Source organism: Pseudonaja textilis, chromosome 7 (assembly GCF_049901715.1).
Source record: "Pseudonaja textilis isolate UNSWEBS1 chromosome 7, rPseTex1.2, whole genome shotgun sequence".
Classification (NCBI taxonomy): domain Eukaryota; kingdom Metazoa; phylum Chordata; class Lepidosauria; order Squamata; family Elapidae; genus Pseudonaja; species Pseudonaja textilis.
Genome location: NC_141996.1, coordinates 33582648 through 33596829, shown reverse-complemented (window position 1 = coordinate 33596829; position 14182 = coordinate 33582648). Strand labels below are relative to the sequence as shown.

General features: G+C 33.8%; 1 protein-coding gene across 1 annotated transcript in view; it reads left to right on the top strand.

Annotated features, from left to right (window-relative positions):
- Positions 1-14182, top strand: part of MORC1 (MORC family CW-type zinc finger 1) — a 47757-nt gene that overhangs the window by 26990 nt on the left and 6585 nt on the right. The window contains exons 16-23 of the mRNA XM_087937410.1: positions 688-790; positions 1680-1806; positions 3248-3316; positions 4540-4749; positions 6576-6662; positions 8401-8476; positions 9326-9425; positions 12046-12186. Coding sequence (XP_087793536.1) covers positions 688-790; positions 1680-1806; positions 3248-3316; positions 4540-4749; positions 6576-6662; positions 8401-8476; positions 9326-9425; positions 12046-12186 — 913 coding nt within the window. The remainder of the gene's footprint in view (positions 1-687; positions 791-1679; positions 1807-3247; positions 3317-4539; positions 4750-6575; positions 6663-8400; positions 8477-9325; positions 9426-12045; positions 12187-14182) is intronic.

The window sequence follows — 14182 nt, the reverse complement described above, 5'->3', positions numbered from 1 at the left end:
CTCTTTAGGGTTACTAGTTTGCTTCTAAGCTTATTCCATAGATCTGAGAAAATATTGCACTACTAAGTGAGGAAGTACTTAATTATATTAAATGTATTTAGTTAATCTACTTTTAATCTACCTTTAATCTTCTTTTAATAAAATCTAAATTTAAATTGAATGCAGTTTTTGTTCTGGTTGCCCTAACTTCTTTTGATCTTTTCTCCACTGACTTTTATTAGAGGGTAACTCATTCAATGGCATGTCATTCAAAGACTAAGTGAAATCCAGAGATCTGGGAAAGTATGCTCTTTAAATATGTATTTCAGTTCTGAGTAGTATTGCATATTTGATAGTATTTAGTCAGCTTAGGTTTTGATTAATATTTGGATGGAAATCCCAGGCTGAAGCTAGATAAAAAAGGGGCAATGGCAAACTGCTTCCATGTTGACTTCAGGGAAACTACACAGATGTGATTACCAGGTGTTGATTTCAACTTGAAGGAAACTATTTTATACACTCAAATGTTTCTAAGCTAATTTCAGATAATAATAGTACTATTCTGAAGGAAAAGTCCATATCTTAAGTAATATTTTCTGATTTGTGATATAGGTATTAAGTTCCTAATAAAACAAATTATAGAGGTTTAACCTTCCATGTAAAATCAACTTAATAATTAATTTTGGATTAATTCTGTTAATTCATTAGATGTTTGCCTCAAATGGAGACTCTTGTCACTTAATAGTGATATAAATAATGAAGTTCATGACATCTGGAACTGTGGAAGAAGTCCCAACTCTCTAGAAAATAAGTAAGTAGTAATATTACAGTAAATCTGCTCTCTTTCACTACCAACAGAGTTCCTTTTCTCTGCACTGTTCCATTAAGTGTGCTTGACATCAGACTTCAGACTGGTAATTATTTTTATATTTGTTCCAACTATATTTTATGTCTCTCAAGATTGTTTTAATTATAAATAGTTTATAATACACTGTTATTTAAGTCTATAATAGACATGTTCCTAAAGTCAACAGCAGTGCTTAATGAGCAAACCACTTAAAATGTGTCCTCAAGTTATTTTGATAAAAGAATATTACTATTATAAACATTGACTATAGAAATTGTTGAAGAGCAAGTGTTCAGAGAAGCTTCTATTCTTTGTAATTAGGAAATTATTTACCTTTATTGAGTAAATATTCTTGATTGAATATTTAAATAAAAAAGGTAAGAGCAAAATAGAGTAATATTTGCTTAATAATAACACTAGAGCATTTAGAAATCATGGAAGGACAACATTAAGTAATATTTGCTTAATAATAACACTAGAGCATTTAGAAATCATGGAAGGACAACATTAAGATATTAAGTGCATCATATTGTACATAGCTCATGGAACACTAGGTCAGAACAACAAAATATTAATACCAAATATTTTACATGCAATACTGTATAAAGTATATATTTTCCTTGTACTTTCATTTATTTGTTATGAAGTACTATATATGCACACACATTTAAAAAAACTAAACATGAATGCACATGTTCAGTGACTGAGGGTTTAGTCTTTTATTATGGGTAGCATGAAACCATGTGCAAAGCCATTTGACTATCATTTGCAAAACCAGGAGGTCCAAGACGAAACATAAAGAGGAGACCATAATTATTTCTATAAATAATGTATTTTTCTTGCAATTTGATAGGTGCAGTATACCAGAGAATTTGCCCAGAATCCCTTTGGGCACATTCAACCCAACTCATTATGTGAATGACAAAGAAAAGCTATTAATTGATTCCATTCAGAGAAATAAAAGGAAAGTGGAAAACCTGGTGAGTTATTATATAAATTATCATAGAGATGAATATGTTTTGTTCCAAGAATTTATCTGGCTAGAATTAAGTAATTCCATTTTTATTAAATCATATAGAATCCTACACAAGCTTTGAATAATTAAAATGTTGGTATTTTTGAAGGTAGATGATTTTGAACACAAAATTGAAGTGGCATCCCAAATGCACCAAATTGCTAGAAAGGATTATTTGTCAGGATAATCTAAGAATTATCTGACCCAGGGATCCCCAACTCCTGGACTGCACTCTCCTACTAGGCCTTAGCAAGTTTGTAACCGGGCTGCAGAAGTGGCAGATGAGCGCATGTATGTGTGTAGCTCCACTTGCATGAGCATGTGAGCATGCATGTGTGTCCCATTTGTGCTTGCTCACCATTGTCACGTACCCATTCCCTCTCCTCGCCACCTGGTCTGGAAAGTCAAAAAGGTTGGGAATCGCTGATCTAACCCACTTCACAGCCTGATGTTTTTGGCCCAAAAATAAATCAGAAAAACTAGACTACGTATTCTCTTCCTATGATCCAGCATGACCAAATGTAAATACATGTATGTATGTCTCTCATAGATTAAGAACTGCCTTGCTCAAATTTCCATAAAGTGAAAACTATATAGGTAGATGAAATGGATCAATTTGCATTAAAATGAAAGGAGGAGAAAGTTGGCAGAAAGTGTTCAACTGCATACTTGTAATGTGGATGCTTTTGTAAATGTCCATTGTTTTTGTAGCTTTTATTTCAATAGGAAAGAAGTTGTGTGGACTGTTGTATAACTAAATATAATAAATTTGGTAGAAATAAGTTCAGTAGAAGGATTTGCTCATATAAATTCTGGTTTTATTAAAAAATACCTATAACTTTTTTTCAATACATTTCAAAATGTCTCAGAAAGCCAATTATAGAATGGAAGATCTGTGGCAAATAGGAAGTTGAAATTTTGAATAAAGGGAAGGAAGCAAAAATTTCCTTGAACAGCAGTCCCCAATATTTGCCCCAAAGGGGCACATAGGAGATATTATGCTACAGTCAGGATATTGGTCCAGAAGTCTTAGTGATTCCTACTCCAGCTGATCATTGACTTTCTAAATATATAGTAGGGTTAGAAAACCTATATTCCAAACTTCCAGACACTTTCTATGAACCTTGAAAGATACTTGAAAGTGGCAGTCAGAAAATCACTAATATTCTGACTGTAATATTATTAAAATTCTAATTCTATCTACATTGAGATTAGGAATCGAAAGTTTTTGTATATTATCTAGGGATGTCATTGTTTGATTGACTGATTTGTATTCTGTGTTTGTACATAGTAAATGTTCAAGGTAGCAAATAATAGGACTTTTCCCCCTGAGTTTCCCCATTCATAATAAAGTTGTTTGAAAGAATAAAAAGTAAAAATAGATATCTTTTGTCTCATTTTTACAGCAATTTCGTTTGATTCAACCACATAAATTTTCTAAGCATACAGATGACAGCAAAACTCCTGCTAAGGATGTGAGTAATTTGGACTGCAATTCTATATATAACTTTCTTGGGAGCATATGTCATTAATATCAATGAAAATCAGAGATGAGCTTCAGAACTGAATCTAATGCATAGTTTAATCTTGTATGGAAATAAATCTGTATGCTTTTTTAAAAAAATTATCAGAACAGCTGTAGCTGAGAATGAAAATCTAAACATTATTTAGATTAAATTCAGAAGGAAAAAAATTCAAACAAAAATAAAAGTATGTACAAAATATTAGTCCATTTGATAAATCTATTTCAGTATTTCTTAGTCAAATATTATATGGTTGATAAAAGTAGAAATAATTACAAAACATGCTATGGAAAAAAATCAACAGGGATTCAAAAATATTGTCAATATCAGCAACTAAGCTCAGAGAACACTAAGAATTCCACAGTTCAGTCCTAAACAACAAATATTCTATAGTCAACAAAACTGATATCTTCACTTACGTATGCAAATATACTGTACATATGAAAGCGCAAGACCTCTTCTACATATTTAAGGTATGTTATAATGATGTACTGTACTATGTCTTAATGGGAAAATGTATTTCCTTAATTAACTAAAACTGCATCAGCCACAAGTACATAAGAGGAATCATCTGTTAGAAAACTTATTTTTTTCAGGACTACAAAGTTAAATTGGGATTTAGAAACCAAGAGTAGACCCCATTTGCAGTTCTAATTTGTAAATCAAGCAAAAAAAAAAAAAACCAATAGAACACCCATATTCTAATTTCTACTTAGACAAGCAATTAATAGAAAAGAAATGATTACATTCATCTTATGGAAATATAACCAGTAGAAACATAGAATCTCAGGCTATTCAGTACATTAAATCAGAGTTCCCCAGCCTTTCCTGCTTTACGGACCATTAGGGAGAGAGGGGGACATTGCATGTGCTTGCGCGCTACTCAAGCAACTGGGGGGGGGTGTGTGCTTACCTGCCAATTCCTCTGCCCAGTTCCATATGGCTCAAGGCCCAGTGGTGGATTGCTGGAACCCCTGCTTTAAGTAACCCAGCAAGATATGGTGTTTAGGATGATTTCTAGAACTACCATACAATTTTAGGATCATATTTTTTTCCCCAAGAAGCAAGCTAAGGAACTGACAGAATTGAGAGTTTGGAGGAGAATAACCATATCCAGGCTTAAAAGTGATATTGGATTGTTGTTTTCTTGTTTTCAAAAAAAAAATGTCTGGAAGAATGTCTGCCAGAAGACTTTTTATAAAGATTCATCTCAAGCTTACAGACACCTGTCTACGAAAAATACAAGTAAGGGACATATGCAACAGTCAAATTATCGAAAGCAAGCATTGGCAAGGCAAGCAACTTGTTCACAAAGGAGGCGTCAGTTTTATCAGGATGAAAAAAAATTCTCCGTGGCAGATAGAAAGAATCACAGTACTCCAAAGGTATAATATTTCAGAACGCTGAAAAGAAAAGCCTGACAATAGTTAACATGTGCTTAATCATTTCTGTTGTAATACAATGTGAGTTTTGTTTTCATTATGGGATTCTGTCAAATAGATTGCTTGTGTAATATCAAATGATTTGAGAAAGAAACCTTTTTTTTTAAACTGCATAGGTAGTCCTTGGTTTATACCAAGTCATTCAAAGTTACAACTAACCCAAAAAAGGAAGTGATGACCCAGATTATTTGGGAACATGGCAACATGGCCACATTTATGACAGTTGCATCATCCCACAATCACATGACCACATTTTATGGTGGTTTTGCTTACAAAAAACATGCTCATGGGGAACCAATGGTTTGTTTAATGACCATAGTATTCTTTTATGGACTGTAGCATTTGCCTTACAACCTTGGCATTGCTTAACAACTGTCACAAAAAAGACTACAGACATAAAACATATGACCAACGCATTTTATGACCATAATGGGCAAGCTCCAGTATAGTCCTGTGTCGAGGACTACTTATATTATTTTTATTTCTATTCAATTCTTTTCTGCATGTTCTATTTTTTTCATTTTGTTCCTTTATTTGTTCAATTTGTACTATTATCTTTTTTTCATTGTAATTTTTAAATAAAATTACTATTTCAGAGGTTTCAGATGGGAAATAGACTTATCCACAGAGAAGGGCAGGGCATAAGACATTTAATAGGGAGAGAGAATGTTAGAATGAAGTCACATCTTGGGATGCTTGCACAGATGTATAGATACATATATTTCTTTATACACTTACTTGCAAGTTAGCTACAAATCACATACATAATAATGCATCTAATGCTTTTTTCAGTGCAGTTAATTCACATTCTATATCCAGTCTAATAGGTGTTCATATGGAACATAAAGCTATCTGATCTTATTTCAATAAACGGTATTTTAAAATAACCTTTTAAAACTTCAGACTGGTAAAGTCTTCAGACTGGTGGCTTATGGGAAGTGAGCGATGGAGAGGTATAGGCATTTCAGATGTTGCACATCTTGCCTTCCTCTCAGGATTCAAAGACTGTGAATTGAGTCGATCCTATTCTTGTTTTTCCTTTCCACGTTCCTCCTTCCTTTCTCTCTCCATATCTCTTTCCTTCTCTCCTTGCTTTCCATCTCACTCTCAGACTACCTTTGCTGGGTCTTATAGTTAATTATAATTATAATATAATTTAAATAATAATTATAATATAATTATTAAAAGAATGCCTGTTCATACTGTGCATTGTACAGTTGCAAACATGCATCTACTTAGCTTTGGTAATAGGTAGCCTGATTATCCTAATCTTGTGCCATCATGATTCTGTCCCACCTATGTGGGAATTATTAGGTTGGGCAGGTTGCATTAGACAACATCATATGTCCAAATAGTTTTTGTGCTACCGCATTGTACTGTTTACAGTTTTAAAAATGGGTAAACAGCTGTAATGACATAAGAAGCCTAGGATGGGGGGTGGGGGGTTGTTGGTAAATTCAAAGCTCATTTGAGAACATACTTTTATTGGATTATCTTATTATTTGCATAATAAATCACAAAATTACTAATTTTAAATCAAGTAAGACAGGTAGTTAAACAAAAGAAGAATGTGGAAGAAATTGACTACAATTTAGGGCATTTATGTCCTAAAAGATTAGCTTATGAAGATTTCATAAATGTTAAAGTTGCTTATTTAGTGTTTATAATTGATTTAAATTGGTGAATAATTTGAACAAGGCAGTATTGGCAGTTCTCCAATACTTAGCCTTTCAGTTTTCATTAATTATTATTAAATAATTCTCATACAGATACTATCTTCAGTACATTTTGAAAGTTGGTGTTATGAAGAGCCTGAATTGAAAATTGAAACAGAGAACAAGCCAGAAATCATTTATGTAAGAGCCTGTTTGTTTTGCTTTGCTTTTCCTCAGTCTGACCCCATACAATTACATTGGGTGGTGAGTAATTTTGCCTAGACCAGTCTCAGACAGAATGACTATCATCCATATAAAGTAGCACTGGGATATATGTCTGTGTGCTAGCTGTGCTGGAAAAAAAACAGAAGTGTTCTGACAGACCACTGGAGTTATGTTGAGCTTGAATAACATGAGACCAGAATGCAGTGGAATAGTTGCAAAAAACTAAATAGCAAAAAGAACAGGAAAGCTAAGACTGGAATATAGCACTTTGTGTTGTGAATAATTTGAGCAGTTAAAAGGTCATTTTTTGGATTTGAGATTATTAATCAGGTGTTATATTATTGTGTATTTTTCCTTTAGCCTGTGTTCTATATTTTGTCCTCTTTTGTTTTTAAATAGTTGTTGATTACCTTATTCTATACTGGTATTTAGCCGCAGTAAACTTTGACACACTGACAAATAAATGAAGACTCAAATTAAGCTTGATTTTGGTAACTATGGACTCACCCATATGGTTTTCTTGTATACAGAAGTTGCATACTATTGTCTTCCTCTGGATGTTTGTTGTTCACATTCCAGAGTGAACCCTTGAATTTCCTCTTTCCTCACTAGAGAACTGACAAGGTCCAACAAGGTCCCACCCCGCTTCTGGGGAAGGAGACAAGAGATCATCCGTAACTGGCTAGATACTTCCAATTGTTATAACATTCTTCTTGTGATTGTTACTACTAAAATATTTATTTAACATACTGGGAAGTAAACATCTCATTCATGTGTCTTTCTTTATTATATCCTTGCAACAAAAGAAGCTTTCATTACAGATAATATAGCATAATGTTACTCAGTTGGGTACATCCAACTTACTAAAATTCTGTTTTAAAATCTTCTTTATTTTTATTACTTAAGACTCATCTCTCTTGAATGTTTATCAGAAATACTGTATATTCTGTCTCTAATGGAGAAAAAGACAGTCCCTAAACAATTACACTGGTGTAATTAGCACATGCTTAAAAGAATTAACCATTGTCAGTTAATTATATTTCTGCACTTACGCTAACTAGTCTAACTGGGGGGGGGGGAAATTAGCATTTTAAGCTACAATTTTACAGTCACTTTGGAGACTGATGTTAAGTAGCATTATGAAAAAGAAAACTAATGGCTTCCAGAAAATAATGCAAAACAAACATTTTAGAATAACTTAAGAATCATTTGCATCATAAAATGCATAATAGCCAGAGATTAAAATAAATGTTGTTTGCATTCTCAGAGTCCGTTTGAAATGTAAATGTGATAGTAAATCTTTGTTGTTTTCCTGGGTGTACTACATACTACCCAGGGAACCTTGAAGAAAGAGTTACAATTCTTTATTGCCTAGTATCAAATTAGGAGGAAAATTCATTTTTTTTAAATACTTCTTAATAACTGATGGCCTACAAGCGAAAAAGTTCCTTGCATGGGGGAAGGGGGAGCACATAGGATAGCAAATATCTCACCTCTTACTTGCTTTTATAAATGGAGCAAATGGTTATTTCTAACCTATAGTTTCCAAGAGAATAAATAAGGAAATATATAGTTATTCCTCCAATGCAAAAATTAAAGCGTGTGAATAATAAAAAGAAAAATCAAGGTGTGTGAATAATACATTTTAAGTTAAAGTTAATTATTTAGGAGTTGCATGCTACTTCTTTCTTTCAAGCAAAGTGTTTTACTGCAGATTACATCATCTGATAGTGAAACTGAAGATCTGCCAAAGGATGAATTGTTTGCAGGGTGTGTTTTAATGAAAAAAGGTAATGTTGATGTTGAATTCTGAATTTCTTGCATGTGAATTAAAGCTAACAATCTTTACCTCCAGATGTTGTTTTACATTTCAAATACACTAACGGGGGGAGAGAGATTATTGGATGAAACATTGCATAACTTGGGAATTTTCACTTTTTTGTTCAACTGCTAATATATACTCTCTGAGTAAAAGGTAAAAAGAATTGATGTACTAGGATACTGTATAATCAAATCATCAAAATGGCCATTAGAATGTGTTTTCTAAATGAACTGCAAAGAACTCTTTATGCCTGTATTGTGGATGGCAACCACAGTTATAATATAGATGATATTATAGGCATATTCTTATATGATGTGCATTCATCTTAAATAGTATTGCTATATGGTATTAAAGGAGGAAGGAAAAGTTTTTCTTGCTATCCAATAATGCTGAGTGATCAGGAATGAAAGACATATCTAATCTCTGCCCTGCAGCAGTTAGACAACAGCAGTTAGATACTATTCTCATAGTGTAATATTTAATGGAAAAATTTTTTGCACATTTTTGTACATAATACAATACATAATTGTATTATGGAACCTCTTTCAAAATGTGAACTTCCACATGAGACTTTTCATGTTCTAAATAATTGGAAATCATAATGAGCTCATATTAGTCAAGCCATGACCAAGTTCAAATTCTTGGACCATTTATCAGCTAATATAACCAATTAACACATTAACTATATTTTCCACTCATTTTTTCCAAACCCCCAGCTTCCAGGAAGTTCTTCAGTTTTCTTATCCTACCCATCTGGTTAAATCCATTGATTAATAACTTTGTTTATTATTGTCTTAAATGTTTAAACCACGTGAAGAAAAACAGGAACAGTGTGAAGAAACATCTGACAGTTTCCTTGGTTTAAACAAGCATGGGAAATCTAAAACAAAGTTTAAGCTATCAGCAAACTCAAAAAGGTGAGTGTACTGGAACATTTGGTAGACAAATTCTGCATTTCTGCTATTAGCAGTGTTTAATGTTAGCCTAGGATTCAGGAGAATCAATCAAGTCCAATTCGGCCACAGAACTGCGCTACATGGCTTTGATTGGGTTACTCAGCCCAATCTAGTGAATAGAGGGAAATGTTTTTTGGGGGGCAAAGGGAGAATGCAGTGCAATGTATGTAATTCAAAATGCTAGGGGAAAGGCAGGATATGAAATTAATGAATAAGTGAAATACATACTTTATATAACATTGCAATATTTTTAATGACAACAAAGTGAAGGTATTGTTTTAGTTGTATATAATAAACATGGCTAAAATAATTAATTTGCTTAACATTAGTAAATACATACAGTATCATATACGTGTCTATTAGAAAAGCATCGATCAAATTAATATTAATTCTGCTAGAACAGAGGTAAACATACTTTGAAATATAAGGATTCAAGCAGATTTTTCCATTGTTATTTCTGTTTGTACAAAGCAAATGCTATTGCAAAGAAAAGTCATAATTATTAATTAGAATTGTGATTAATTTTAAAAATTAGATATAAACATATAATAAACTAGTATTCATATTAAATTATTTTAAAAACTGTTGAAGTTTTGTCATGCATGTTAATTCTCAGTGCAGTTAAAGCCAGATTTCAGTTTTATTTGTTGAAAGCATCACTAACCATGCATGTTCATAAGCAATTTCTTTGGAAGTCATGCATGAATGTTATGGCTGCTCCCACGTCCTAAGAATAAATTTGCTATATACATTTGATCATCTCTTCCTCCTAAAAAAACAAAAAGGGATAATAGAATAGAAAGGATAAGCACTCCCACTTTTCCAGGAGACCTATGGCAACAAGTTACTCATTGTAATTCAATTATTTCCAAATCTTTGTTGCCCAGTGGATATCATTTTGCTAGAGTGATTCATTGTAATAATTTCTTTGAATTCTTAGGAGTTCTCTCATTAGTATATTTATCCACCTTCTTTTTTATTGCATTTGTATTGGCCAAGCATCTTTGTCTTCTCCAGTAAGTCTTATTATAGAAAACTTAAGAAGATATATATAACTCCAAAAAGACAAATGTGAATTGAGAGAATCTTTTCTGAAGATGTATCAGAAACCTCTAAGCTATATTAATGCTTAATTAATTAATGCTTCATTAATTAATACTTCATTAATTAATGCTTCGCTATTAATACTTCATTATTAATACTGCTAGTGAAGTCTAGTTTTACTTTCTCCCAAGCAGTAAATATCTCTCCTGATGGCTGCAGTCAAGATATCTATGAATTTTTGAGTCTAGGAAGATAAAATTAGTTACTTTGGGCTAATCACTCTTTGTCAGCCCAAATCACAGGGTTATAGTTGTGGGGGGAAGTAGAAGGAAGAAAGGGTACTAGGTATGTTTGCCATCACGAGTTATTTATAAAAGGAATAAATGTGCGATTAAAATATATAATAAAATAATAAAAACTACTTACTTGCTCTGGTCTGACATTAAATGTGACCTTGGATTTTGGTTTGTTTGTTTTTTACTATTATTATTGAGAACCAGTTTTGCACGTGGGAGCATATGTTCTTGTAATTTCAATAAATGATTCCTTAAGTCTTCCTCACTTCCAGCCAAAAAAGTAATTTCATCACCATAAATGAAGTCATTTTTTTCTCCCAATAATTTTAATTCCAATTTTGATTTGATTTGATTTAGCCTCTCTTATGATATATTTTTGGGGTTTTTTATTTAAAAAGTCATAGAGTATAGCTTTTATATGCTAGACGCCATACTCCCCCCAAAATGGGTCAGATCAAGAAAAGAAAGAGTGGATAAAACAGAACAAAAACCTACTTTTCGTTTTATTTTAAGTTGAATTTTAATTATAGCATGTTATTGAATATAGTTAATATATAGGCATTTTTAAAATTATCTTCCACTACCTTACAATTTTTCAGCCAGTTTTGAAAAGCTCTGAAGGTTTTAGGTTGAGACCCCCTGATCTTCATTATTGCTTGCCTGAAAGTAATGAAAAATTCAATCATGGATATAAGAGGCCCAATAAAATATAGATTTTTCTTTGTTGTTTTTTTTAGTAATAGTAGTACCTAAAAGATTGAAAACTTCTATTATGCCCACTTGATTTTATAGAGAACTATTTTTTTGTGTGATTTACCTGGCATCCAATAGACAAGAAATATTAATCATTAAAATGTAAACAGATTGAGAAAATGATCTGGATTTGTAAATTGCAGTTGTAAAGCTCACTGAGAAATCTTGAACAGTCGACACAATGCCAATCCAAGTGACCTAACAATCTTCACAGAGTTCTCAGAAATTTAAATAATATTGCAGGGCTTGTTCTAAGGCCTAGTATCCTACTGAGATAAATATAGCAACTTAAGCCCAATCAGATTATTTGTTAATTTGGTTTAGTGTTCATTGAATAACAGGAGCTGTCTAGAATATTAAATAGAGATGGTTTTAAAGTGCACATCTGATCCTTTTAATTAGAATTTAATATTGGGTTTTCAATATGTTGGTTATCTGCTTTCATTGGGTGTAATGTAATAATGAATGCCTAAGGTGTTTCTATTTAGTAGATCCACAGAAGCTATCAAAGAAGACACAGATCAAGTCTTTGTTGTGGAAGAGAAGTCAGTTGAAGTTTCACATCTAACTAAAAATTCCCAGAGCATCACTAAAGCCAAAATGATTCAAACATTAACATCTCGTATCAAGTGAGTAGTCATAAAAACTCAAGTTTATAAAATGTATGTTTTATGTGTATTTACTTTACTCAGTGTGTGTCCTTGTAAATCGTGCAGGCTGAATTTCACACCAGTTGAAATGGCCATTTAAAGTATAGTTGCATTCTGTGGAATCAGTATTGAAGAATACCCTATATAAAATTCTCCAAGGACTATTTCAGTAAGAGCCACAATTAAAATGGGAGTGGGAGGAGGTATTGTACCTTTGTATTTTACTGAGTAAGTAATCAAAAGAATTAAATTTTCAGACAGATATAATTTGAACATGTTTTTTAAAAATTACAATTGTACTTTTTTGTTAAACTCTGTTGCATTAGCCACTCTATTTTGGACCTATCATACAAATGGGGAATCACTGTGTTATGATACAGCCAGTCACAATGAAGTATGAAGAGTTTATTCATTTTCCTCCTAGGAGAAAAATACTCCTGAGCTTCTAATTGCTCCCAGAAGTGCTAATTACCACACAGAACTCCTTTGGGATAGGAATAGAAACTCAGAAATTCCTTTTCTTTTTTCTTTTTACTCTTTAAGTAAGAAAACAATTTGGTTAAATGGATTTTTAAAAGCAATTCATTGTTGCTTTAATGTGTTGGTTCACGGAAGTGTAGTTTTAAGGATTGGAATGTTGTAAAAATGGCAATAATTTCAGTTAAATGCAGGAATGTCTAAACTCTGGTAAAATATATAGTGGCTGTACATCATCCAGGTTTCAATAAAGGACCCCGTGGCTCTTTAAGGCTAACAGATTTGCATGGTATTGTTGGAAGAATTATCCTTCTGGGTTCACTTCCAAGTGGGAAAAAGACACTGGAAACATAGAGGCTGTTTGGAAAGATGGTTTAATGGTGGACAGGACCACATGACTTGGAGCTCCAAAGACAGAAGGTCAAGAAGAAGGAAGGGCTGAGATGCTGAGGGTGCCTGGTTTTATACCCTCTGTTGAGATTTGAATTTGACCGTGTATTCTGATTGGTTGTCAGTCACCATTTACAGTATACATACAATATCATCATTTGTGAATGTTTTTATTTTATCAGTTGCATAAAATAGACTGTCGTAAGTTAGAATAAATGGTATTAAGTCTGGATTCTAAGTTCCTCAGAATACCATTTTTACCACTAGAAAGAAGAAGGTATGTAGATACCGTGTTCCTCCAACAATATGGCCTCCCCCAATAGGAAGTCCCAGCATGCTTTATAGGCATAAAATCAAATTAAGCCCCTCCCCCAAATTAAGGCCTATATTAAACATGCGAAATGGGGGGAATGGTGTGGGGGCTGGCCGTTAGGAAGTACTTTTGTTTCATACCCGGATATGGTACTGCCTGCATTGACCGTAGCATTGGTGGGGCACTTCGTATCGGGAGACCTTCCGCCGTTGCTTTCCCTTCTCCCCATGCTGCCGCGGTGTTTAAAGCAATGCCGTGGCATTTGGCGCAGCCATGCACAGCCAGCCAGGGCTCCGCCCTGCAACCTGAGCCCAGCGGAGACGCTTGGCTTCAGGCGCTCCTGTCGCTGCCTTCCCTTTGCCTTCGAAGGCAAAGGGAAGGCAGCAACAGGAGCGCGTGAAGCCGAGTGTCTCCACTGGGCTCCGGTTGCAAGGAGGAGCCCTGGCTGGCCACACATGGCTGTGCCAAATGTGACGGCGTTGCTCTAAACGCCACAGCAGCACAGGGAGAAGGGAAAGCAATGGTGGCGGAAGGTTTCCTGATATGAAGTGCCCCACCAACACCGAGGTCAACATCCAAGCCGTCGCCGCCCGCCCGAGGATGCAAGGGGGGGGAATTAAGTCACCCCCCCGAAAAGACGGCCTAGCCGTGTTTTGGGGGATCAAAAAAAAAAAAAAGGCCTGGTCTTATTTTGTGAGAAATACGGTATATATTTTCCCTTTTAAAAAGTGCATGAAAAGGTTTTCTCCTTCATGGAGTTTCTAGAACCATGTACTGACTGGTATGTGTGGCTGT